The following is a 27,832-nucleotide window of genomic DNA, read 5'->3' on the forward strand; positions in this document are numbered from 1 at the left end:
GCACGCTGGATGTTTCAGCTTTCCTGTATCGGGGCCTCGGGACATTTCCCATCGCTGACTGATGACCTGAATTCAGAGATGCCTTTTCCCTGGCTTTGATGGGCTTCAGCTTGGCACGCACGCAATTCCTGGAATCAGTTTTCCACCACAGATGATCGTGAATCAATCATTTGCTTTCTGAACGTGTTCCACAGAATTCCCTCAGCTTTCAACACGCTGGCACCTTTCCTACCAGAAAATGAGTTGGCTCAACAGTTCTTGGGAGAGCAACCACCCCGAGAACTGTTCCCGCTTGGGAACAAAGGGATTTCAACACTTGAAGTGAACTTTTGTGGGATGACCTTTTTCAGAGCTTCCCCACCTTTGCTGAAAACCAGTCTCAACAAAAATGTGCTCGTGGGCAGAGGGCGGCTGAGAAGAAAGTGCGCACAAGGGTTGTCTGTGAATAGTGGTGAGCCCAGGGTGGTCTAGAGAAGACTTTTACACGTTCACCAGACCCTTGGGTATCTGATCTTCCCTGGACTACTCTATGGAAAATCGCTACAACACCCAGTATGAATTTACCTCACCTCACATGAGGTATCTGGCAGGTTGGTTGTCTAAACCGAGCAAAACATCCAGGCTCTGTCTTTGGTCAGTAAAGAGACGAGAAGGAGTTCAGAGGTTAATTTATCCCAGGTATTTGAGGAAACTGGCTAAGACAGCACCAATCACCCTCAGACATCTGCTTGATCATCCCTTTGGCAATTGAGGGATCCCAGATGACAGCTTTTGCTGCCACAACTAGCTTTGGGATGGTCAAAGTTGGTTAAAGGGCATCCTGCAACTTCACGAATCTCTCACACCATCCGAACACCGCAGTATCAGGGTGGCTGCTCAAAGAGGGATGAAAGCCAGGCAGTGGGAGAGGAGCATGTTTGCAATGAGGAACAAATCATTTTTGCCTATCCGTTTAATTGTCGGATGCTGCCTCTCTCCCCAAACTATTCGTGAGTAGATGGCAACTTTCTCTAATTTAATCATTAGTCCTAATTATTCAGTCCGTCTCTCCTATTAATAACAGGCAGTCAGCAGATTGACAGTAAGCAGCTCCATGCAATTATTTTGCTGGGTGAGGCTGGAAACACGAGCCGTGCCAGGTATTTCTGCTGGGGCACAGATTGCATGGAGCATCCCTGCCTGCCGGCCGCGTGGATACGGAAGCCTAGAGCTGCATTTCTGGTGTGAATGCCCCTGTTTGCAAAATGAACACGTGCCAAAAAGCTGCTGGTTCCCAGACTCAAAGGCATTTGTGTGAATATCTGTGAAAAGGGAATACAAAGAAGGACCAAAGCTAATATATTTTAAATAGCTCCACAAATCATCGGTCTTGGTGTTGCAGGAGACAGCTTTCCTCAGGTTCAACCGTGTGCTCACACATTAAGTTACAACGGGAATTTGCCACCTGAAACTAATGGTGATTTATGGCGAGGGTACATGAGAAGTACCCAATATTTAATTAGCATGATGTTAATCAGCTACATCGCAGTCCCCTTCCTCCAGCCACACCAAGACCCACGTCAGTAGCATGTGAAGCCTCCGTCTTCCTCTCCTTGTGATATGGGGCAAGGATCCTGGACATCACCGAGCCACAGGCGAGTTACTTATGGCTAAGTAGCTTTAAGGCCGTTTTTGAGGCTGCAGCCTTACATTTCAGCAGGGAACAAACAGGGATCTCCTTTATGCCCGTACAGAACTAAATGTAAAGCCCCATGAGGCAGAACCAACTGCTCGCGGGCATGCCCTTGTCCCCCAAAAGAGGCGGCTGCTGCTCCAGCTGAGGAGTTCGCTCCAGACAGAAATCCCTGCGAGGGGAATGCATCGACTTCTGGTGGGGAGAGCTCTCTGGTTTTAAATTCACTCGAGATGCAGAGTTTATTCAATTATCAGCCATCGAGAGAACGAAACGTGGCTTCAGTCCAAACACCGAACGGGCAGGGGAGAAGATGACAGCCAGGTTAACCCTTCGTTTACCCTCTGGCTGGAAGAGGGTGGGCAGCGGGATGGCACCGAGCGATCCTACGTGTGTGCATGGTGAGGTGCCAAGGCTAAAGCTATCGGCTCACAGAAAGGGCTTTTACCCTGGCCATGCCTAGGAGGGCAGGTGGAAAAAACTCAGTTTGATGTGGTACCCGACAGGAGGATGCTCTGTTCACAAGCCCCCTTTTGTAAGGGGACCCCATGGAGCACAAAGGGCCCTCTGTCCTCAGGGGAGACCCACGGCTGGAAAAAAACAAAGAGAGACACCGGGAAAGCGTCTGGTTCATTATTCCTCTCTGAAAAGCTCTCCAGCGTCAGGCTTTTTGAAGGAAGACTCTGGGCGAGGAGGGGGGTGTGGATTAAAGCTGAAACTCATTGGAAGAGGCAAGGAGAGGGGGAAGCGTGTGGCGGTGGGGCTGGCGAGATGCGGACCCTCGCCAAATGCCCCGGGAGAGCCTCAGACGGGGGCTGGCAGCAGGGATCGTGTGCCAGTGCAGGCGGCTCAAAAAAAGCCCAGAAAAAAGGCCTTTTGCCTTCCTCTACAGCATGAAGGCTTTGGGGAAACTGCTCCCACAGAGGCCGCCTTCGTGTGAGCCGAACCTGGGGCGCAGGGAGCATTTCCCCTGCTGGGAAATAACCCCAGCTGAGCGTGGTGGGCAGCAGCAAGCCCACCCCGGGGAGCGCTGTGCCTCCGCTAGCTCAGCACCAGGGAGCACAGCTCCAACACCCAGAGCTGCTCAGCCTCCTGCCCCCCTTGGGGTGCTTTTTTCACCCCACCGTTTTCGCTGGGGCTGCGCAGCCACTCTGGGGAGCAGCAGGGTGCTGGATAGGAAGCAAACACCAAACAGCACTGCCTTTTTTTTCCAGCTCCACGTCTGTTGCTTGGATGCAATTTCTGCTGGGTGTCTAGTCCCGGGCAGGGAAGGGCTTGCTGGCTGTGCTGGTACCCGAGGCAGGAGCCCTGGCAGCTCTTTTGCCCGGGCTGAGCTTGCCCTCTGATGGCAAAGCCCGGTAGTGAGAGCAAGCCGCTCCTTCGGCACCCCTAGGCTCGGGGGGAGCCTTCCCATCGCCAGGGAGCCCCCCCAGTGCTGCTGCTGCTGCACAGGCACCCTCAGTGCCGGAGCTCGCCCAGGGAGCAGGGCGAAGCCAGCAGCTTTCCCCAGCCACCCACCAACCTGCCCAAAGCCAGCAGCTGCTGGCTCACACGAGCCCTGCCATCGCCCTGGCTGCACTGGGTGCTGCTAGCAGGGTCCCTCGGGCACCCCAGCCATCGGTCAGGCCCCCAGCCCACCCGGGAGGCAGGGCTGGGGAGCAGACCCCACACCCAGCCAGAAGGCAGGACAAGGGATGGACACAAGCACAGCTCAGAGCAGGAGGAGAGGCCCAGACCTGACCCTAAATACATCCCCAGCCAGTGGGTGCATGGGTGCAGGTTCCAGGTGGGACTGTTCAGGGCAGTTGAGGCTTTTTGGTGCCCTCGGGTTCCTAGTGTGACACAAGAGGCAGAGCTGAACTTCCCCCCTATTTCTCTGCTGAAAGTCAGCCCCCAGGGATGCACCCCTGCAATGACAGAGCTCTGGGCTGCTCCAGCTTCAAGGAAATCCACTTGGAAAGCAGACACTACACAAGGGTAGAGCTCCCCTCTGTGCACACACTTGGGAAGAGATGTAGGGGACTTGCTGCTGCCCATCTTTCTCCCCCCTTTTCAGAATGAAGTGCCATGTGCACGTGCCTGGGCACTCTGGGGTCAGAAAAGAAAAGTGCAAGGGTGGTGAAAACTGCAGAGCTCTTAGGACAATTTTTCTCACCGCATCACTTTGCTTCCTACATCAAGGAGGAGATGCGCCCAGCACTGGCTTTGGGCTATGAAGAATAGCACACAAACAGAGGGAAAAGCTCAGTTTGACAACTGGGCAGTGTGAAATTTCCCAGGCTGGAAACCTGCAGCAGGTCGGTGCATCACCCCTGGACATGCCCTTGGTGGCAGCCGCCTTCCGTAGAAAGGGAAAGTTTTCATAACCCACCAGTCTGTACCAGGAGGATCGATCCTGGAGAATGACAGTGGACTGGAACATATTCAGCCCGGTCAGCCCTGGCATGGTCATTCAACAGGCTCCAAAATGCCGAGATTTGAAATAGATTTCTGCATATGAGTTTCAGTTCCTGATTTTTTGAAAACTTACAGCAACCTAAGCCACACACACACTTCTTTAAAAACACCACTGAGCCCCGTGGCTTAGGCAAGCACCAGACCTCGGCAGCTGGGACCACGAGGAGATTTCAAGCCATGAAGTAAATCCTCACAGGTGGTAACAGGCAAGGCAGATGATTTTGCTGTCCGTAACATATTGGAGAAAGTTCACAGGAGATATCAGCACACAGTAATGCTCAAAAAACAATTGCAAGCCACTAAATTGACCTGTTATACATCATAAGGGCACACAAACTACATCATTGTTGATTATATTTTGTGGGAAAGAAATCAACCTGGGCAGAGATGCCAAATTCATTTTTATTAAAACAATTAGTACAGCATCCCGAGGCAGACCCAGGGCTGCTCAACTCGAGGACAGGCCAAGCCTGTGTGAGAGAGAAACCTGCAGCAGCCCTGCTTACACTGAGCAGTGGACAGAGGCTTAGTTAATGTTTCCTGGGAAGCCCACTCCTTGAATGCAAGGTCGAAGACTCTCAGCAAAAATAGTCCCATAAGGCAACCTGCACCCTACCCCTGGGCACGCGCATTTCAATGCGGTGTTTAGTAAAAAGATACTATCTGTTTGTTTTTCCCCTTGTAAAAGTGATTTCAAAATTCTGAGCAGTGAGTCGGGTGTTTCTGCTTGGGTGGGTCAGAAATGAAGTCAGGCTCCCCTGCAGCTTCGCCACAGACCGCACACGTGGAAGCGGAGTCGCACGTGCATTGCTGGTTGGGTCTCTGCAGCACCCAGGAACCTTGGAGACAGCATTTCAGTATCACAGGAGAACCACCAAGTGTTTTTAACCTCATTTTAGCTCAACCAAATCAAACCCCACTTCAGAAGATCTGAACGATCCAGTTGGCAGCCAAGAGGTGACACCTTTCCCAGATAAGCACTTTTTATTTTCTTTAAATGATCGGAGCTGTTCAAATGCAGCAGTAAATGTTAATATTTTACTTTGCTGGTTCTTTATTTCTGAAAATGATGCTTGAATCGCGTTTGCTCAAAATCTCTACACTAGCTTGGAGTTAGGTTAAGGCTAATGCACAAAACTCCTCCTGGGAGTGGCAAAGGTGTTGTTATAAAGCATTGGAAAAACAAACAAACAAAAAAAAAAAAAAAACAAAACAAAACAAAACAAAAAACTATTTTTAAATAGCATTGTATAATCCTAACTGTAACAGATGTCACTAAGCACCCTCCCTCCCAGCAATATTTGATTCTTCACTTTTAAAACAGAAAGGAAATTTAAAAGAAAAAAGCCAATACTGCCCATCCACCGCGCCCTCCAGATTCCCACTCCTCTGTGCCTGGCTTCAGGAATTAAAGCTTGGAGATATGTGTCCTGGTTTCTTCCGGTAAGCAGAGGAGGGAGTGTGCCTAACGGGTAGGAACTGGGTCTCTTGGACAGCTGTGCTGCAGGTTTGCTTTAGGAGAAGTTGCTGACAGCCTAATTTTCAGATTTATGGAGCAGTAAGAGTTGCCATTGACTCTGTAACCAGGTGATGAATCTCTCCATGCTTCATTTTTTTCAGCTAGAAAATGAGAGAAATGGCGTTTCTGTCACTGGCTAGCTGGGAGGTTAATGCAATGATTATTAATAAGGCTCTCTAATGACCTCTGGAGCAGCAATTCCCAAGCCTGATGGCAGCTCCTACCGGGGGCTGCAGTGCACCTGAACAGGGTAACGGCCCTGGTGGAAATTAGGTGGCAACCACAGGCTCTGCAACGGGAGCAGAAGTAATTTTCCTAATGAGTCACCGGCAGTCAGGAGCGGAACCTGGGACTTGAATGTCACTTCCCCAAACACCTGGCCAGCGTTGCTCTGCGTGGAAGGAGTTGCAGACTCCCTGGCGTCCTTCACGATTCCTGCAGCTGTGCCAGGAGTGGGTATCATGGCTGCAGCGGCCTGTTGCACAGGGAAATGGATCTGCAGATATAAAAGTCACAAAGTGGGGCTTATAATGAGCAGGATTTACGTACCCAGAAGAACAGAACCTACATTGCTATTAAGGTTCACTCACCTATAGACACAACTTTTCTGCTCCTTCCTATGTCAGGGCTAGTGTGTCACCCCTGCTCGCGCAGGACAAGAACCAGAATGTTGCTGTTCAGGACGCAGTCAGTGCCCACCTTCGGAGGGTGGACAATGTGGTAAAATAAGAGCACGTTCCTACAGCTGGTTTTCCAAAATGTACTCCTATTAGAAACACCAGTTTTGTTGTGCAAAGTAATCCCTAAGGCAGATAGAGGCAGCTTATCCTGGGGTAACCGAGCTGTTTTCAGTCTAGGTTTCAGGGCACTGAGTGATGGGCTGGGTACAAGGCGCTTGCCTTGCTGTGCTCCACACACCTTTGAAGGTACGGACACATTTATCTCCTTTAAGAGAAGACATAAGCTTAACACCCAGGTTAAGTGAGGAAACAGAGGGATTCTTTGGGACAGGTTTGAACAGGACCCCAGGAAGAACATACTACAAGGGAGTGCAGAGATCCCCACTCTCCCCTGCACTGAACCCAGCACAAGTTTTGCTCCCAAATGGGATCCCAGCCACAGGGCAGTGTAAGCAATGGGCATGCAGCTTACTGCAGGGAACAGAAAAATCCCTTACAGCTGATCTATTGTTTCACTCCTGTACCCCTGCCACCGAGCCTAATAACTGTTGTCAATATTTGGACTGTAGCAAATTAATTTAGTGCTCATTTTGTGCTAACAGGGACTTGAGGATAACTGGCATGCCACTGTTCCAGCTGTGGTGAGCTTTAAAGCCATGAACATTAAAACCGTGTCCTTTATCCTGCTACAACACACAGGTATCTCTAAGAAGTAGCATGTAATCTTCCCTTAGGCTGCATACATTGATCTTGAAGCTGGTAATGCAAGGTAACCCTAGGAAGGAAAGGTTTCAGGTGGTTAGGAAAAGCCAGAGGCTGTTCAGTATTCATCTGGGCAGTGCAGAAAAAAGTCTTTGCTTCAGGGGCCTCCAGGAGTTCATAATGATATCCTGAAGCTCAGGTATTAGGGATTTGGTCTTTCAATGCTGAAGGTGCTGAGTGCCACATTCACCACTAGGCCTGCAGGTGGAGGTGGTGCAGGGAAGGCCAGTTACACAGAGGCATCGGAGGGGAAATATCTGACCCTTAAAAGCTTTTACCTGGCCCACTTTTTCCTCCCTGGAGCACAGCCAGTAATATTAAGTATCAAAAAATTGCATGGTTTTTAAAGACCATGCATTTCAGTATGCATGAAGTGCATTGACAAGCTACTGCTTATACTGGTGCTCAGTAAAACTGTTTTTCCCTGGAAAAATTAACAGTTCACTGAAGATACTCATCAATAAAGCTTCTGGACACTCTGGAAGACAAGGAATTGTTGCTTTCCTTTCTTTTAATAAAAGGAAATGTGATGCACACAGATGTCAAGTCAGGTTCAAAGAAAGATATTTTGGCACTTTTCTTTAGCCTCCACTGAAATCAGTGGGAATTGATGTGTTTCAGTGTCTTTGTGGGATTAGAACTGAGACTTTCCAGTCAGAAGGCTATTTAAACAAGGGGAAGAATCTTTGGCTCATCCCCCCCCCCCCCCCAAAAAAAAAAAACAAACAAAACCCACAATAACTATAAAAAGGAAACTTTTCAATAGCAGCTACAAGGGGTTAAATCATGGGAGTGACAGTAACGGCAGATGTCATCTTATAAAGGTGAGGCTGCTCTGACCCAGCTCTTAAAGAAAAGTTGCTCTGACTTCCCAGACTCAGGTTTGTGTTTTTTTGTTTGTTTGTTTGTTTGTTTGTTTTCTCAACATTAGGAGTAAACAAAAAAGCAAATGCCCAGCTGCATCTGGGGAGATCAGGGATTGCACCCCACAGCTGTCCAGGCACATCAGCACTCCCCCAGCAAAACAAGAGCTGGGGTTCACTGCACTCCCTTTGGGAGATGCAGAATGTGGCCAGCCCTGCCACATGCACCAGAGACATCTGACCAACACTGCCTACCTGAAGCCACCTTTTTCTCCCAGACCAGTTTTACCAGCTCTCATACTGGTTTTGCAGACGACTGAAGGTGCACTCTGCTGCCTGCACTGGGAGGAGTGCTGCAGAGCTGATCTCTCTGGGCGTTTTCCCATACCTGGGTTTAGGATTACCATCCTCGGGGAATGCCCTTGAGTTTCCCCAGCTGCCTCAAAATCTCTTTAACCCTAGACAGGGAAAGCTGATGGCAGACAATACAGTTACCCAGTGCAAAGCAGGCAATACACCTCTACAGGTCATTTGAAGAGAAATGAAAGAACTGTTATCTTTCTGCATTACGTCTGGCCAAGCTGAGAAGCAGGCAGTGCTGTTTCATGAAGCCCTCTGACTTCAGTTTGTCTCACGGAATCCTGGGGCTGGAGGAAACGTTTCCCTTGACACACAAAGCATCTTTGGGGAATCATTCATTATTGCTTTATGCATTAACTTTCTGGAACTTTATGGAAGTGGGCTGTCCTTGCTTCCGTAAAACTGGGGACTACCACCTTCTTGTAGGAAAACTGGCACATTCCCTGGGTCTGGTTAGTGGGATTATGAATCGCTTGGGCAGAGAGTAGGCTCAAGCCCAGCATAAACTGCTAACTCATTACCAGGCACAATGCCTTTCTGCGGGGCTGGACAACATTCAGTTTGTGTAGAAAACCTCAGCAGAGTAGAGAATTGTGAGTGACAGCATCCCATGGGATACAGGTGGCTCCTTCCTCGTCCTTGAAGCTCCTCCAGTGATGGATGCTTGGGGTGGACAGAGAGCATCCTCAAGGGACAACATGACAACCTTGCTCCTCAGCACTGTAATAAAGACACAGTAGCTGGGAACACCTCCTCGCTCTTTCAGCCATCCTCTGCACTTTCCTACCTCTCCCCCACAAAAAGCCAGAGGGGCGGCTGCTTTCACCCCACGCTCTCCTCGCCAGCACTCCCCGTTTCCCAGCTGCACCTCCATGATGGGTCCCCTTCCCCTCAGCCAGGGCTGGCCTCCTGCCCCATGGGGCCTCCGCTGCACCCAGGGAGGGTGAAAACTGGATGGACCCAGGCTTTGGGGGGCCACTTGTGAACTGGGGGAACGCGCCCACAGGATATGGTCTACAAATTTAAAGGTCTTTCTTAAATGGTTATCAGGAAGGCAATGAATAATCCAGAAAGGTAGCATTTTATGGGGCAAAAAACGATTCACGTCTTGGAGAGCTTTGTGTATTGTGATCTTTTTTGATGGTGTAACAGGCAGAGGTAGGTGAGGCTGCACCTCAAGTGCCGTGTTTAGCTTACTATAGGAAGGCCCCTATAGGTCTCAGGGGAGACCTCATTGCTCTCTGCAACTCCCTGAAAGGAAGGTGTGGGGAGCTGGGGATCGGCCTCTTCTCACAGGTAGCTAGCTAGAGGACTAGAGGGAATGGCCTCAAGTTGTGCCAGGGGAGGTTCAGGCTGGCAATGAGACATTTCTGCTCAGAAGAGCAGTCAGGCACTGGGACGGGTTGCCCAGGGAGGTGGTGGAGTCACCGTCCCTGGGGGTGTTTGAGGAGAGGTTGGACCTGGTGCTTAGTGACACGGTTTGGTGGGTGATACTGGTGGTTGGAGCCGATGATCTTGAAGGGCTTTTCCACCCTCAATGTTTCTATGGCTGCATGGACTGCCCGGGACTGCTGCGGGTGTCAAGCACCAACCACCACGGGCTGAGGGCAAGGAACGGCGCAGGAGGCGAAATGGCGGAGGGCAGAAGACCCCCACCCGCCCACCTCCACAGCGGAGCTGCCCCAGCACCCCGCGGCCCGTCCCGGCAGCGCCGCGCCTCCCGGGAGGGCTCCGCGGGCACCGCCCGGGGGCAGCGCCGAGCGCGGGGCGGCTCCGCGGGGAGGCTCCACCGCCAGCCCCGGGCCCGCTCCGCCCTGAGGGCAGCCGGAGCCCGCCCCGCCGCGGGCGGCGCATGCGCGGCGCCGTGTGTCCGCCTGTCAATAAAGCTTGAACCAGCGCCGGGCCGGGGGCGCTCGGGCGGGCGCGTTTGGGTTTGGGGGGGGCTGCTTTTTTTTTTTTCTTCCTTTTTAATTTTTTTTTAAATATTTTTTGAACCAACTTTTTCGCTCCGCTGGCGCCGCCCGCTCGCCCGGCGATGCGCTGAGGCGGCCGCCGCCGCGCTCGGCCCCGCTCCGCCCGGCCCGGCCTCGGCATGTCGGGCAGCCGCCCGCCGCCGCACCCCGCCGCGCCGCCCGCCGCCGCCTCCTCCTCCTCCTCCTCCTCCTCGGCCGCGGCCATGGCGCCCGGCTCGTCCTCCTCGGGCGGCTCGGCGCCGCGGCCTGTGCTGGTGGCGGCCGCCGTGTCGGGCTCGGGCGCGGCGGTGGCGGCGGGCGCGGGGCTGGCCCGGCTGGCGGCGGCGGCGCGGCCCGGAGCGGGAGGAGGAGGAGGAGGAGGAGGGGGGGGGGGAGGCTCCTCGGCGAGCGGCGGCAGCAGCAGGAAGAGGCCGCTGCTCACCCCGCTCTGCAACGGGCTCATCAACTCCTACGAGGACAAGAGCAACGATTTCGTGTGGTGAGAGGGGTGGGGGGGGGCGTATCGCGACAGCGCGGGGCGGGCGGCGATAGTAGGGGCGGCCCCGCGGGCACCCGGCTCGGCTGTGCCCCCGGGAAGGGAAGGGCTCGCCCTGCCTCCCAACACAGCCAGGCCGCCCCCAGGAGGGCCCCGAGGCGAGGTGGCCCTTCTGGAGGTAAGCACAGGGCTGCTGCTGCCCCGTTTGGGGTTCGTGCCCCTCCAGGTGAGGTGTGAGGCTCGTGGCTGCTGATCCTGACAGAGCCAGCGAAACCCTCGTGGGCTTTGCTGGGGATGGTCGGCTGGCGTGACATAACGGTAGTGCTTGTGTCAGCCTCACACCTAAAACCAGATGGGTAGGAAAAATCTGCGATGATGAGATAAAGGCTTGTCTGGAGTCCCTTCATGTGTTGTCCTAATGTTTGGCCCAAACTGCAGGTCTTGACTGGAAGTGCCCCTTTGGCAGGTGTGGGGGAGCGAGGCTCTGCGTTGAGAACTAGCTGGTAATGCTGGGTTTTAAAGAGCACCCTATTGCTAATGGCTTTCAAATCTTCAAACATAAGGAGTAGGTTTGGCTTTTATAGCTGGCTGGATGTACTAAAATGTGAGAACAGAAAGTTGGGGTAAGTGTTCACAGCTGAGAGGCGAACCGTGATGATGAGATACTGGAGACAAGCATGGGTTAGAGGAAAGTCGTGCATCTGAAGGAACCCGTAAAACAGTAGGAAAAGAAACGGACAACAGCTGGCAGGGTGGCCTTGTCTGGCTGTGCTGACTTCCAGGTGAGGGTCAGGTGTTTGGCATCTCTGCAGGACAGGCATCGTAGCGAAATCCTGCAGACCCGATCCTATAGCTTTGTAAGCGATCTGGCAGGGTAGATAGGAAATATCCCTACTACTAAAGTGAGAACCTGAAGCTGCTGAAAAGTTAGTGGCAGGAAAACCAGCAACTACTGGCTAGTAATAAGGAGTAATTTCTGATCATTACTTCTCCCTGTGGGTAGTGGCTTGCTCTGCAGCAGAGTTGGGGTGAGCGTACGTCCCTGATCAGCGGCGGTCCTGCTCTGAGTGCCAGGCCGTGTTAGATGCATTTAGGGGAACTTGTTTTGGGAGATGTCTGCCTTGCTGCTGCTCATGGGTTTTCTGGCTGTGAGTGTTCTTGCTTCTTCCTTCCCACTGCTGTAATGCTCCAGCAGGGCTGGTCTGCAGCGATCACTCCCTGTCCCTTTAGAGTTATCTTTTGGTCTGTGTTTGTTGTCTGTTGTAGACATGAATGTGTTTGGAGGGAAGGGAAACGAAGTAAGTTTCCCTTGGGAAAGGGACAGTTGAAATATTTTGCATTGGTTCAAAAAGCAGGGTTTCTTACTGTTTTTTGTACAGGTAAGTGCTTCAAGGAGAGTGCATAATGAGTTGTTTTCTCCTCATCCAGGAGTACTGCTGGCTGAACTAAGTGAGAAGGAAAAATCAGCTGAGCAGTAATCAAGGCAAAATGTCTATTCCTGTCCCCCTCTTGGTATTTACAGGAGAGCCATGCTGGGTGTATTTAAGTGCAGGTCAGAACCTTTAAGAGCAAGTGATAATTATAGTTAACTTACCTGGGTTCCTCACTGCCGTGTGTTTCTGTGGGCTGTAGGGCTTGTTCTTGTTTGTATTAACAGTAGATTCAAATTATAGTACTTATCTTTTTTTTTTGAGGTAGCAATACAGTTATGTAGCACAGAAATAAAAGCTCAGCTGGCAACTTTGGAGTTCTGAGCAATGTCCAGTAAGACGGGTGCATGTGTGAGGGCTTAAATAATTGATTTAAGCGAGCTTTGGCTGTCCCAGCCTGAGAGGCAGGAGCTTTCTGTGTGCCATTTTTCCATAAGGATGCTGTCAAGCCACTGCCAGCTGCAGAGAGGGGAGCGTTTGACAATTTTTCTGCACGTGGGCCGTGAGTTCCTGGTAGCGGCAGCTGTAAAGTCTGCAGCAGGTCCTGCCTGCACCAGGCTGAAGTTGGGAAAGAAAAGAGAAGTTTGGGTGAGTTGCGTGTGTGCAGGTGCGTGTGGAAATACTGTAAACAGTGTGCGCAACCTGCCTGTCTGTCATCCAAAAATGCCCTCTCAGCACTGTGAGGCTGAGGCTTTAACCCAAACGTTGGCATACCTTGCTGGGCTGGGTTGTGAAACGTTCAGCAAGTGTACGTCAGGATTTTGTACATGGGTGCTGTTTGTGGTACGTAGCACCTTCCTGGAAGTGTGGCATGCCCCACCAGGAAAGTGTGTGTGTCTGACTTGCCAACTGTGTGGTGGTGAGAGAAACTTTTTGTGCCTCTTTGTGCACGCTGTGGATTTGAAGGCAGACTTTGTGCTGCTTCTGCAGGCAGGCCTTTCTGCAGTTGCCTGGAGAGTGTCTGTCTGAAAGGGAATCCTCTGATTGGAGGATTTCCTTCTCTCCAGCAGTGTAATTGCCTACGGTTTTCCCAAGCCTTACCTTAACCCTCCCAATTAATGGTTCACTAAACCTTTCTAAAACCAGTTACTCTCTGCTTTGCTTCGCAGATGGAGGGGATCATACTGCAGGCTGACTTTTCAGAGGCTGTTTCATATCAGTGCTTGTTTCTGAGCTCTTTCATAAATACGAACATGTGGAAAAGAGTATGTGGCATACAGACCTGGAGAGGTACAGCCAGCTTACCTGGCTGTAGGAAGCACTGTTTGCTACACTTAGAGGTAGACTTGAGTCTTTTCTTAGGTATTTACCCATTAATGGTGATGCCAGGCATGGACTGAGTATGTTTGTATGTTTGTGATCTGGTAAGTCCCTTTAATAAGGAGTGCTTCAAACTGACTGGAGGTCACAAACTGAAATGTTACCCTAAACAGCTCTTTATGACAGTTCTGTAATCTGAAACAATGATAACTCCATAATCTGTTCTTGTGTTATAGCTTCGTACTGATCAGATAGTAATGGCAGTGCTCTTTAACTGGTCACACTCTGAGGAAATGACAAAGCCTGGAGTTGGTCCCGCTTTCTTCTCAGGCCCAGGAAGAACAGAACAGGAGGGAGAAGCTGTAAGCAGGTCCTGTTTGGTGTGGGACAGAAGGAAGTATGAAATGTGCTTGAATTTTATAGTGACTGTTTCCACCAGGTGTTCAGGTAGCTGAGGTTGACAAAAGCACTTGAAGTACTCTGAAAACAGCTGGCAAAATGCAGAGGCAAGTAGTTGGTTAAAACAAAAATGTTTGATATCTGCCCTGATGTCTCAACCATGGAGAAAGAAAATACCTGATAAGCCTTTGCAGTTCAGAAAGTGCTGGACAAGGAACTGTTGAGTAAATAAGGTATCGGTATCTGGTAAGGAACACTGAAATCTATGGCTGCTGAAGTACTTTGCATCTTTTTACATGGCACTGCTGCTTAAGGCTCTCAAGTAGAGAATAAGAGTTACCTCACGCATAGGAGCCTTGATTTTGCCATACCTGTGCTGCTCAGCTTTGGCACATGCTGCAAGCTGCAGTATGGCTCATGTTCCTGCCTCTGGCCTCTAATCTGTTCTTAACCTTCCCTCTCTAGGATCCATTAAAACAAATGGCACACAGCAACTCTCATGTAACAGCCAGCTTGGCTTTGATAAGTATTGAGATATCAGTCTTGTTTCCATTTGTAAATCAGTCCGCGTTTTGGGGTGAAACTGTTCTTAATGGAAACTTCAGGCTCTGTTGAATTACCCTGTGCTGAATGGCTGTTTCTGTGGGCTCTGATCATTTTTTCTCAGCTGTTTCAATTCTGTCACTTCTCCAGTCAAGCTGGTATGGAGAAGAATAAGTTTGGAAATGGGGGCCCGGAGTAGCTGTGGTGTCAGGAGGACATCTTCCTTGTTTAGCTCTGATTTGCCACATCTGACTGCAGCCAGAACAGCATGGTAGTCTTGGTCCCTAGTGCACTGCCTGCAAGAAATGCAGGGGTGTGCTGGAGAAAACACACCCGACCCCGTAGGAAGCAGCAGTTTTTAGCATTTGTGGGGAGTGGGGCTGTGTTATGTGGCACGATTAGAAGAAGGCAGAGAAGTTTAGCTCTGTCACCAGTGGGGAGAAACCAGCCTCAGATGTTCACACATCTTTTTTGCAGAAAAGGACCTGCTAGGGAAGAGAGGGGCAGGTGGTCGTTAATCATTTTTGTGGCTTCTTCTGGGGAACAATTGGTGGGCAGTGGCTTGGTTGGTTCAAAGAATAATGTTCTGGTTTGATTTGTTTGCTTCTAAGCCATGTGTATGTAGCTGATGTGCTGGGATGTTGAAGACAACCTGGTTTGTGCCCCAGGGTGGGCAAACTCTTTGAGCCATCCATGATGCCCAGTTTGGTCACTCTGACGGGGATCGAGTTGGTAGAGGCTGCAACTTCATCTCCAAATACTATTTTTAAAGCCTGTAGAGGTATCTCCTTCTCATGTTTAAATGCCTAGCGGGGTCTCACAAATTTCTATTCTCTGAAAAAAGCGATGAGATGTGGGACTGACTTCTCAGGAGCGTTGGCGATGGGCCTTTCAGCCTAGAGGGGGAGAAATGGAGGTGAAATCACACCTGCTCAGCCAGTGGTGTGGTCTGAGGTCAGGTGTTTTGAACTGAACTTTGGAGAAGATGGATGCTTTGCAAAAGCTGTTAGCAGTCCTGTAACAGTTGCACGTCCTTCTCCTGTCAGCTCCCTGCCTGGTCCTTGGCAGTTATGAAGGCAGTTGGTTATGAATGGCTGTTGGCTGAAAAATAGGAGAATAAACTGATTTTGGCATTGCTTATAAACACCTTGTGTCTGTTCACAATAAAAACAAATGTTTATGATCAGTTTGAGATTTAGTACTGATAGCTTGAGATTTTGCAGCTGTTGAAAGCCTCACCAGTGAAGGCTCACCTGGTTTCCAGTTGTAGCAAACTGCAGGATCGTTCCAAGGCCATAGAGCCCTCGATTGCCCTTTTGATCTTTATTCTGCCTAGCTGCTGTTGCACTTTTTTTATCCTCTTCTGCTTTACAAACAGAAAAGATTACCTACGAGTGATTGGGTAGCTGCTTTGAATTAATACTTTTTTTAACTTAAAAAGATGTCTTTGATTTTGTTTTCAGCCCCATCTGTTTTGATATGATTGAAGAAGCCTACATGACGAAATGCGGACACAGCTTCTGGTAAGATCTTTGTATCACGCGGTGCTGGTGACCTGACATCATTGTGAAACCCTTTCCTTGAGTTTACTGCTACTTCTGTTTTCTGTCCCTGCGCTGAAGAAATCGAAATCAAAATTTAAAAGGTGGTTACCAGTTAAACTAAAATGAAGTCTATGAAGTGTTAAAACCCAAACTTTGTGCCACCATGATTTCCTCTGTAATGCAATAAAATGGTCATAAACTGTTGGTAGCATTCCATGCTCAGAGTCAGAGCAGTTTGTCAGCTTATTTTCTTGGGAAATGGAAGCTTTCTGTTACCACCTGAAGCAGTGGGTCCTGCTGTTACAGAGGTCACAGGAGCCAGCGTTGGTGTTGGGAGGTTCTCTCTTCCTTCGTGCAAGAGCATACGGTTTGAAGTGGCTTCCAGGTTGTCTAGGGTGATTCTATTAAACTTCAGAGAAGATGCTTTAGGCTTGTTTCTTTCTTTTCCCCATTGATCTTTTTCTCTTTGCAAAATGTTTACTAGGAAGCTCTTGTATCAAATAGGTTCAAGGTTCACATTGTTTCAGTATGTTATCTCTGGTTGTCACAAGGAGCAAGAATGTTTCGTGGAAACATACAAGAATCCTCTGGGGCAGGTGTACAGTTATCTGCTCCTCTGGATCTCAACTAGGGGTTGGAATAAATGTTGAACTATCAGGCTTTAATGTTTGCTGTATTCCATACTGTTATGGTGTCTGTTAAACAGAAACAAATCTCCCACCTTTTCAAGAAGTAATATTTTAGTAGCATAAAACACCTTGAGCAACAGAATCAGTTAACTTTCAGAATGTTTTGACCTCTATATGTATACGGGTAAGATAACATCTGATTTTATGCCCTATATGTAATATTTTAACCTGGTGATCTGTAACACTTTTTCAGAAGTCCAAGATAAGAGGCATTCAAATACCTTTACTTAGGAAGAACAGAGCAATGTTGTCTGATACCTTTTGAAATTGACATCAAGCTTGGTTCTTAGAGAGTGAGGTGCTTAAATTTAATGTTAAAGTGCATCTTTGGAGTTACTCTGTCCCTCAAATAGCTAAGAGCTCAACAGTGACTCTGGAGTGACTCGTATTAATAGCTGCTGAGAGGCACAGGGGAAATGTGAGACCCTGGTGAAGATACTTTTGTCAGTGCTCGATTACGTGAAGTGCACAGTAGTTTTCAGTGTCACTTGCACACTATTTGGCTAACCTGGAAAAGTTGCTGCTGAATAACACAGTCTGTCTGCTAGCTCTGCGTGTGGAAGCAGGGCACAAATTCAAGATTCAAGCATAACTGAAGTATGCAAGTTGCCATAATCCTCAGTGAAATAAAGGAGTGAAGTACTTAAATACCTTTTTGTAATCCTTGCCAAGAAACTTCATTTTTTTTTTTGCTGTAGCATGCTCCTAGTCAATATTGGAATGCTTTGACTCCACTGTAAGTTCTCGACAACACAGCTGTTAGCTAGCAGTGCAAGTCAAGTACACATTATCTAAGGTTGATGCTATTTCCTTTGTAGTTATGTTTTTTTCTTTATGTTTATGTACTTTATCTTGTCTTTTAAACAGCTATAAATGTATTCACCAGAGCTTGGAAGACAATAACAGATGTCCCAAATGTAACTATGTTGTCGACAACATAGATCATCTTTATCCCAACTTCTTAGGTGAGCTCCAGGCTTGTTTTTGTAAGAAACATCTTTGTTGTGATGGAAGGCATGTACTTGTAAATTCATCCTATAAATAACTTGCTTGCAGATATTGAAAATGAAGGCCAAGCATCACTCCTTTGGTCAACTGCTTTTTTTTTTTTTTTTTTTTTTTTTTTTTTAAAAAGTGGTCAACTTTTTTATTTTTAAAAAAAAGTGGTTAGTAGTATAGGTTGTTACACTCCATTGTCTCTAGCAGTCTTATGTATGCTGAGTTACAGCAGGGAGACTGACTTGCTGCTTTATGCATGCTATAAAAACCAAAATGAAGATGTTTTCTGGCGACTTGAGATTTGGATCTCTACTTTTGTTTTCCTGCATTGTCTGTTTAATAATCAAGAACTTGTGCTGTTTTCAAAGTATGAACACTGAAAGGGGGAGGCTGAATTACTTATGGTACTGCTTTGGTGACTACGGCGTGGTCCAAGTGGTGTGTGTGTGTAAATTACATAAAATATTCGTACACATATGCAATCCTAATTAATCGCTGCATAAGCAAAGAAGGAAAATGATCTTCACTGGAAATAGTTAAATAGTGGGTTATGAGGAGAAAACACCAAAGAAAAATGCATTGGAGTGTGAAATATCGAAATTAAACTAAATCTTGATTTCATATGCTGGGATATCTGTTTAATAATAGATTAAAAGCTATGGTAGCCAATGAATGCTTCAGAAACAGTCATCCTGATTTAGACCCAAGCATGTTGTGCAGAAGATGGTGCTGAGGCAAGTCTTGGAGGATGTATAAAAAAAAAAAGAGGTATACATGTAAAGGGGTGAGCTTATCTTGGTCTCTTTACAGTGTTTGCTAAGCTGGAGTGAAATAAAACTGTAGCAAAAATAACTGAAGCAAAGAATGTAGTGATTTAAAGGAGCAAGTTGTTCTATTTGGCTGCACTTGTTCTCAGCCTGTAGTAAGTCTGTTAATGTTTTATTTCCTTCATACTCCTCTTAGATGTACATCTGCCTTAAAGCTGGAAAACCATGGTACTTAAAAATAAATAAATGAAGCAATTTTAGGGATGTGTAGGCATTATGTTTACTGATTTTTTTTAAATCTCTATCCTTAACAAATTGTCCAAAGAAGAAATTGGTTAGAGAAAAATGGACAAAATGTCCTACTGTTTTAACTGGTAGTAAACTTACTGTGGAATTTACAATTAAAAAAAATAGAGGTGGATTTTATATGCTTATTTTGAGAGCTCAAAACTAATCTCTTTTTACGTCTATTTGTTTTTCAGTCAATGAACTGATTCTTAAACAAAAACAGAGATCTGAGGAGAAAAGATTCAAACTGGACCATTCAGTGAGTAGCACCGTATGTTCCAACTTTCTTACTTTATTTAATGGTTTTATACAGCAATTGTTATTATGTGGCTTAATTTCGAATAAATTGTATTGTTGAGCTGTTGCATGAATTTGCTTTATGGGGTAGTAATACAGATATCGGTGGCACTGTATTCCTTCAACCTTGATAATTCCACTTCTTCCTGCCAGCTGTTTTACAGGTAAAAGCAAGCTGTGTTAGTGTAACTAAATGTCATGTAATATCTTGATTATAACGTGGGAAACTACCCTTAGAAGCACACTTGTTTAAAGGTAATAATCTTCATTCAGTGCTGGAAATTACAGCTACAATAAGACTAATAAATGATCATAAGTGCTACACGCTTGTGTGATCATGTGTGAGAAGTTACGTTCTACAGAGAAATGGAAGGATAATACCAACCACAAGAGGGAGAAGGATGTGTTTGGAGTAGTGGTGTTCTGGCTCTCATCCCAGAAAAAACTGCCTGGTTCTCTTCTAAACTTTGTTCATGTCACGGAATCAGAGTGCGAATTAGCCTGAGCTGCATTCCTGGTTGAGGGAAACCCTGTACTGCGGCAGTGGATGCTCCTGTACATTAAGATCAAAAAGAGTATATGATATTAACCAGGAAACTTGCATAATAATTGTCTTACTATGTCTGGTTTCCTTCCTTGGCTTCTATATAAGTCATAAATAAGGATGCAAGGTAATACTGAAAATCAGAGCCCCTGTTTTTCTCAGTTTAAAAAGTACAGCTCTATTGAAGTGTTATTAGTTTAAGGACTGCATTGCAGAAAACTATGCTTTTGGTAGTTGTATGCTTTAGAAAAGAGCAGTCTTCAAAGATTCATTCATTTACTTGCAGTCAGTTCTATATTCAAGATAAAATATAAAGGATTTAATATCTCATTTAAAATGCACGCAGCTAACCTGAAGGCATGTACAATAACTTCTTGGGATTTGGTTCCACTTTCACAGAAAGCACCTTTAAAAACTGCCAGTAGATGCATCTAAGTTAGATAACTGCCATCAGATGGAAATCTACAGTGAATTATTCCAAAAAGTTGGGTCTATCTCTTGGCAACAAATAAAAATACCAACATCTTCTAAAAAGAGCAGCTTTGCTGCTGTATGAGCTCCTTAATATGCATGCTCTCCTCTTGTACTACTTTTGATGTTAAGTGAAATTATTAAAGACATGTTACAGCAAATGAATCCTGTGTTAAGCACCATTTCTTGGCAAAGGATATGTCTCATTAATTAAGAAGTCACGTTACGGCATCTCTGAAGCTTTCTGAATAGTGCAGATTAATAAAATAATAGCACTAGTCAGTAAAGATTGTATTTTAGTCCCTTCAGTGATGGCTAGGGCAAGATTTATACCGTATATCAAACAAATATATAGCAGTCTTGTCTGTACTGCAAATGTAATTCTAGAATCTGAGCTGTTATAGATATTTGAGTCTTTTCCTATCCACTTCTCAATTTATTCAGACATCTTTCTCTTCAACCTTGCCTATTGAGCCTGACAAACATGTAAACCGTATTCCAATTGCTTTCCATTTCTGGAAGAATTTTTTTTCAAGGTTAATATTTTGCCTCTTTTCCTTTTGAAGTAGTCTTCAACACATTTAACTTTTAATTCTGTGTTTATGTCCAAAACAAACTCCTTGTGGGGCAGTCCATCTCCCAAATAAAAAGAGAAATGTTCCTTTTTCATAAATCTGATGCTTATTCTCATTTCATTCTTATGAAAATGAAATTATGCCCTGAAAGTTAAGTTGTACTACTTAAAATCTGTCTTATATAGCATGTTGATTTGATTTAAAGTTACTTATTTTTTTCTAGTTGTTCTAGGTTGAAATTGTGCTGTGCTTTTTGTCTGTGGCTTCCACAGGTTCTAAGTGTTGTGTAAAAAGAAATAATGTTCTGTATGAATGTTACATTCTTTGTCTTAATCTTGCCAATACAAATAGGTTATAGCCTCTTAGAAATTGTCTGCTTTAGATAGGGTGGCATTTCTAGTTGCTTGCAAACCTAAATATCTTGATTTAGCGTCATAGCTTCAGAGGACAGGGTTTTTTGATCCAGCTTTGTTTTTTCTTTTTTTTTTTTTTTTGAAGGCCTAAAGACCTTTCAACCACATCCTGAGGTTTCCTAATGCAAAGCTGTGCCTAGTGTTAACATATTATTCAGCCTTTCCTGTTCTAAAAGATATTTTTTTTTTTGCTAACTTTACTGACAACGAGAAGGACAAACAACCTGTAGAGAAGGGAGAATGGGCTTCATGGTAATGTGCTTGTTCTCCAAGGAGTACTTCTCAGTTCTAACAGGTTGAATGAAAAGATCACCTTGATTAGTTTCGTCTTCTTTCTTGCTGTTTCATTTCCTATGAAAATGCTCCGAAGAGGAATAGTGTGGGAAGTGGGAATTAAAGAAACAGACCAATACTACTTTCTAACATTTGCATTTAGTATTAAGGCTTTACCTATTACTTGGTTAAAAAATTAAAAGGTATTGCCACTTAACAATATTTCAGATGGATGTAACTGAACTGAGCTTCAATAAACAACACTGTTTCTCTCCCTAGAAATATGTTCTTAGAAACTAGGGCACAAATCGGATAAAATTGTGGCTCTAATAATCTCTTCCTAGCAGTAGCTGTGCTCTCATAAAGTACAAGTTCTCAAAATATCTTCCGAACAAGATAAGCAGTTACACAGAGCAGTAGGACGGAAGAGCTATGGCCTGTACATGTGGGAGGGTTGGGAATTGTGATTCCTGTGCTTTGAGGTTTTTACAAAGGGATGAAATATTGCATTTTTGCCTTTAATATCTGTTGCTGGATATAGCCATGGGTGTCTTGAACTTAATGTCTCTCCAATGTCTCTCATCTTTCTAGAATGGCCATAGGTGGCAGATAATTCAAGATTTGTTGGGAACTGATCAAGACAATCTTGACTTGGCTAATGTCAACCTGATGCTGGAGCTGCTGGTGCAAAAAAAGAAGCAGTTGGAAGCAGTAAGAAATCTCTTGTGTCCTTTTTAAATGAAAGTTAATAGCTTTTTCTTTTTATGTCGCTGTCCTCTTAAAGAAAAATTGTAGTGAAAGTTCAGATGTCTCATATTAAGTCAGTTTGAAGACTTAAGCAATGTGGCTTAGGCAAAGCTATTTCTATGATTTAACTGCAACATGGCTAGGTTGGGATAGTTGTTATGTATTTGGTCATTCCATGCTGTTAGTCTCAGATGAGCATTTTGCAGTTAAAAGAACCAGACCTTCTAAAATCAACTGAATTATAAATTTGGCCAAGTGAAGTTGGAGTAGAATTTCAATGATGTTTTAAAACAGGTGAGGAAAAGTTGTATTAGAAACTGCTTATCTTATTCGCTCTTGCAGAATTAATGTTTACTTACTCTCCTCCTATCAGAACCACAGGCTAACTGGAAAACTTTTATCGACTTTGAGCAAAATTATGTTACTGTCTTGTGTGGGGGGCTTGTACATAACTGTTTCATTGTGGTTCAGTGACAATGAAGTGGGAGTAAAGTTCATAACTTCAGAGTAAAAGCACTTTGTACTCAAGGCTGTTTCACACTTGTGACAAATGTGAAACAAAGAAACAAGATCTAGTGTATAGGTGCTTCTAAGCAGGAATATCTTTTAAGGATACTAAGTCCTAAAAAAAAGGACAAAAAACCCAGCTTGACACTTCAAGAACGCTAAACATTTTATTTCTACTTGCTTCACTTTTTAAATTATATTCAAAGGGCTGGGGAGGAAGAATAAGAATATCTCGTGAAAAATAGTTTTCTTGCCTCCTGATCTCTCTACTTTTCCTGTCCCCTCTGTCTTTAATGGTTTGTATGCAATAATATCCTGAACCTTTTTGAGTGTATGTTCACAGTCCTCTAGTGGCAAGTATTTCTGTAGGTGGTGAAATGAAGCTTTAGAATGCTGGGATAGGATTAGGGCTATATTAATGCTAAAATACATTTATTTTTTTTTCCCTGTTATGCACCTCTTCTCTTGCTCTGATAAGTTTTTGGCTAATTTAGGTGAAAATATTAAACCAATGGTTGAGGCAAATGACCTGTTATGGAAAGATTGGAAATGGATATTTTCAATTTCACCAGTAATTTTTGTCTTCCATTCACGAAGTCTTCAGCAGTCATCCCTTTACATAATTTCAAATGTTAGTTTTGGCAGGCAGTGTTTTTTATACAGAAGTAGCATACTGAAGTATGAAAATCACAGAAGTGGACACTAATGATCTTCTAGGACAGAAGATTAGTCTTCAAAGAATCTGTATTCCAAAAGCAATTTCAGGTGCAGTAGACAAAGAAAAGCATTTCCTCTTATTAGTAACTCTTCAGAAATACACAAACAAGAACTGCTACAAGGATTTCTGCCTTCATGTAAAAAGTTGTGATCCAAACAAAACTTTAACACACGTGAGGCAAAGGATAACTACTGTTCTTAAAACTGCATTAACCTATTTTCCTTTCCTTGTCTCTGAAAGCCGTTTTTATGCAAAGTGTGAATTTCTGTATATAAAATGAATGTTTGTGTAACTGTTGGATAGATATTAAGAGAAACACTCTTATTTACTGTGTTACAGGAGTCCCATGCTGCCCAATTGCAGATCCTCATGGAATTTCTTAAAGTTGCCAGAAGAAATAAACGAGAGGTAACTTGCTTTGTTTTTCAGCTGGTGAGGTGTTGTTTGTGGCCTTCTGTCGTTTTGCTTCTGTTTAAGTGATGTGTTAGCCTGACATTATCTCTTTAAAGAAAAAGACAAGGCCTGTTTGGGGAAGTCTCATGCAGATGATATATGGGATTCAAGGGAAGTTAATCTGTTTGTGTGACGCCTTCAGTTCTTAATCTCTTGCCTTTTTGTCTCTCACTGATGTAAATTCAATTTGGAATCTCTATCCTGTAGTTCTCTTCTTCCCACATGCTTTACCAAATTCTTGAAACAAGATATTTTCTGTGATGGAAAAGTTGAAAGCCTGAGGAGGAATGAAACTGGTCTGTCTCTTTTTTTTTTTTTTTTCTTTTTAGCGTATCAAATGCCATGACTAATGCTGTGCCACAAAAGAACAAATAGTCTGTGCTCTTCCTCATTTGTCTCAAAATGAGCCTCCTAAGGAATTAGAGAGGGTTCCATAATCAAATATATTGTCTTTCATGGTTTGGGACTTCTCATTTATAACTGTCATACAAATAGCATAAACCCTGGTACCAGAAATATCCTAGAAACCTAGAGAAATGATGGTGAAAACCACAAAAGGAAAAGCTTTCAGGAGGCACTGTTCTTTGATGCGGAACATCAGACCCAACAGTGTGAATGCAAAGTGCTGCAAACTTGAACCATGTTAAGGCAGTGCGCATGAGAAACATTTTTCGGAATGGTTTGAGGGTCTGGTTGCAGAGTCATCCCGAAGCATGAAGCAGACTATTTGTTTAAGCCTTCAAGGTTAAAAAGAAAATCTTTATTTCTGTTGGTTTTGGTTAAACAGCAAAGGCAGGAGCGCTGTTTGAAACCACTGAGGCATCTCCACATCTATTTTTTTAAAGTGGTAGGAAGTTACTTTATGACACCCCTCAATCCTCAGAATATCTATTTTCATTTTTCTTCTATTCCTAATGTTTAGGACTATCCAGTGAGTTTAAGCAACTTGAATAATCTTTGTGGCAGAACTAATGCAGGCTCCAGCCATTGTCCACGTGTGCTCATTAAATACCTTCTGTGAAAACTTGATGCAGCTTGAAGGACTGTTGCAAGATTTCCCAAATTTCACAAGAACCATGTTTGTCTGGGAGGTGAACTGTGAAGCTGGTGTGGCAGGAGGCTCATACACAGCCGGGGCATCCTTTTTTTGAGTAATGGTTCAAGTGCAAGGCGTTTGGGGGCAATACCAAGAATAAAAAACAATGATGGCTTGGCTTTGCTCTCCTGCAGCTGAAACTGAGTTGCAACAAGTCTTGCAGAAGGAAGTGCTATTGGTGCCTGCCTTAGGTCACGTGTTGAGTGGGATGGATGAAGGGAAACTGCATAGCTTCACTTTTTTTTAACATGTGTGTTCTTCCACTGACTGTGTTCAGCACCTGGGGAACCTTTTCTATTATGTGTGTACCATTGCCTTTAGCAGTAATGGACGGGGACTCCATCATTTTTAAGGCTAAGAACTGGCCTTGGGAACATCCTGAAGCTTATTGGGACAGAGGATTTACTTCAGATCCTTTGTCCCTGCTTGTGTTCCCTCTGGTGTTGAGATTTCTTCTGGTGTAATTTCTTTAACCCTGTCCCCCCCCCCCGCCCTTTGTATCCCAACATGAAATGCAGACTGTCACATCTCAAAAGACCTCTGTGCAGGCCTGTCCGTTCAGAGCTTGCCGTAGTGTTAGCATCTAGCCTTGCCATTCTTCTTAAAGGAAATGAAGCCTTGTCAGACTTGTACTAGCAATCTTTCTTTTTGGTTGATAAGAAACAATGGATAGAAGCATGGAAAATGCAGAGCAGTCAATAAGATAGTTTTGGGAAGATATCAGAACGTGTATTCAGTGATCAAGACTCCAGCTGTACTGCTAGATTAAATTAATCCAGGTGGTACTTCTGCTACAGGAAATCCTAAGCTCCTCCCTGTAGGCAGCAGAGTTTGTTACACATACTACTTTATAGAAAAAAGAAAACAAACACATTTTTATTTGGATAGTAGAACTACTGTTTGGAGCAAGGACATGGCTTATGCCTGTGGTGCAGGTGTATCTGGGTGTAACCTGCATGGAGATGTCTGTGGAAACCTGAGGTGCTAGTTCCGAAGAGGGCTTTAGATGATCTTAATGAAGTAAAGCAGAGGAAGGTTGTCGGGGATATGTATGTATTCTGATGCTGTAGAAGGTGACTTCTTAAGAAGTAAAGATGGAACTCAGCATGCAAGGACCTTGGAATGCTTCTGCAAGGTATTCACCGTAGCTAAGAGTCATGTCAGCAGGCTTTATTTTGTGGAGGCAATGTGAAGGATCACTACTCGTGTTTTTTTTTTTTTTTTTTTTTTTACTAATTCAATTGTGGTTCTAGTAAAGATGACCACAGAGCAATTGGAATTTCACTCAGTAAGCTATAGGTGTACCATGTGTGTGTTTTGTTTTGTTTTGTTTTTTTAAAAAAAGGAAAGTTGCTTTTGTGTAGTTTGAGAGTGCCTGTTTCAAATCCGTCTTAAATGTTTAAAGAAATATGCAATTTCCTTGTTAACTTTTTCTGGTGTGCCTCTTTGAATATTATTTATTGCATGATTTTATTAACAGGTTTTACTTATCAAACTCCAGTTTCTTATGTAGAGACTAGGTACAGTGTTTGCTAATACAGTTATTATCCCAGGGTTAGTGTACTTGCTTATTGTTTCATAACATGTTCAGAGCATAAAATTAACCACCTGTAAGCCTCCTTGCTTACTTCACTAAGAAGTTTTTTTCCCTTCTGTTTCCCAGAAATGGTGACTTCTGAGCATATTGGTGGGCTGTTTATACCTAGAAGAAAACTCTATAGACTTATACTTAAGAATTCAGAATATTGCTGTAGTAAAGTCTTTTTGACAAATGCCTCTTCCTTGCGCTTTCATCATTTCTCTAGAAGATAAATGTGAGGTTTAGCACCTGCAGAAGTTTCCATTAGAAATCCTGTTTTGATGTGCTCATAACTTTCCAAAACATTGATCTTTCAAGTTGAAATTTACTGCATGTATTTTGCACGAAGGTATTTGCAAGTCCTTTTTCTTTTAAGGTTATATCTTGTTTTCTTTCTGACCTATGGCAATATGGCAAAAAACAAACTCCTGGCAATACTAATGGGAAAAAAAAAAAAACTGACTTTGTAAAAGATTGAAAACAAATGGCTAAAGCTTGAAAATACTTTTTCAACAGAATATGTTTTGGAGGGAAGGAATGTATTGATCATCCACAATAGTTGGTTGTCTCAAAAGCAAATGTAGCGTGGCTGCATGCCTTTCCATATGTGTGCATAGTTAATTGAATGCACACTTCCCATTTTTTTCATCCAGCATTCTCTTCTGTTGAAATAAAAGATCCAAGGACTCTAGAAGGTCAAGTTTAATAACAAAATACTTGACTTGGTTTCTCTTCAAAATAGTAATAAGAAACAAAATGACCAACCTGTGACATCTTTAAATTTATATTTTAATGCCAGAATTTTAATGCTGTTAGCTTAGTTGTGTTGTGTAAATACTTAATGAAAGTTAAACTTGAAATACTTTTAAATGATCACGTTTTCATCTTGAACCCTTTGTAAGAAAGCTGATGATACCAGGTAACACAGTTCTGCTCAGTTCTATTTTCATTATTTAAGGAGACTTTTTACTAATTGCCTTGTCATGATTTTAATCCTACAACATAAAGCAAGACACCACCACACCTATGTACCTGTGCATATGTATGCTTATGTGTTACGTATAATTTGTCCTAAAACATTTTTAGCATAGCTACTTAATGGAGAGTCTGTTATGCATTTCTGTGAAGTAGAACATTTGCTTGCTGAAGGAAGATAATTAGCTTAATGATTGGTATCACAAATCAAGTTCAGCAATGTGCAGGTGATATCCCCTAGATGCATTCATCCTGCTTTTGACGGCTGTCACTTCATCTTTACACTTCATGGGCTTTTTGTTTCTAATAATGTTTGTTAGACATGAGATATAATGTGACGAGACCTCTTTCATATCTGCTAACACAAGGGGTCTGTTTTCAGCTCTTAAATATCGTGGGGCAGAGGAGTAATCCTGCAGTGTTCTCAGGTTTTCTGTGCTGAGTGCCTGCTCAGCATTTCAGAATCATCATCACTGTTTTCAGCCTCAGATACGCATCTACCCG

At 44.7% G+C, this 27,832-nt stretch overlaps 1 protein-coding gene across 3 annotated transcripts in view; it reads left to right on the forward strand.

Moving 5' to 3' along the window:
- Nucleotides 1–10,235: 10,235 nt before the first annotated feature.
- Nucleotides 10,236–27,832, forward strand: part of COP1 (COP1 E3 ubiquitin ligase) — a 125,197-nt gene continuing 107,600 nt past the window's right edge. Inside the window, exons 1-6 of one of the 3 annotated variants that reach the window (XM_082766614.1) lie at nt 10,236–10,764; nt 15,857–15,916; nt 17,494–17,591; nt 18,875–18,951; nt 21,845–21,964; nt 23,565–23,633. In XM_082766614.1, the coding sequence (XP_082622740.1) occupies nt 10,406–10,764; nt 15,857–15,916; nt 17,494–17,591; nt 18,875–18,951; nt 21,845–21,964; nt 23,565–23,633 (783 nt within the window). In that variant the 5' untranslated portion in view covers nt 10,236–10,405. The remainder of the gene's footprint in view (nt 10,765–15,856; nt 15,917–17,493; nt 17,592–18,874; nt 18,952–21,844; nt 21,965–23,564; nt 23,634–27,832) is intronic. The other 2 variants (XM_082766612.1, XM_082766613.1) reach the window with 2 other exon arrangements.

This window comes from Aythya marila (genome assembly GCF_965140915.1).
Source record: "Aythya marila genome assembly, chromosome: 8".
Lineage (NCBI taxonomy): Eukaryota > Metazoa > Chordata > Aves > Anseriformes > Anatidae > Aythya > Aythya marila.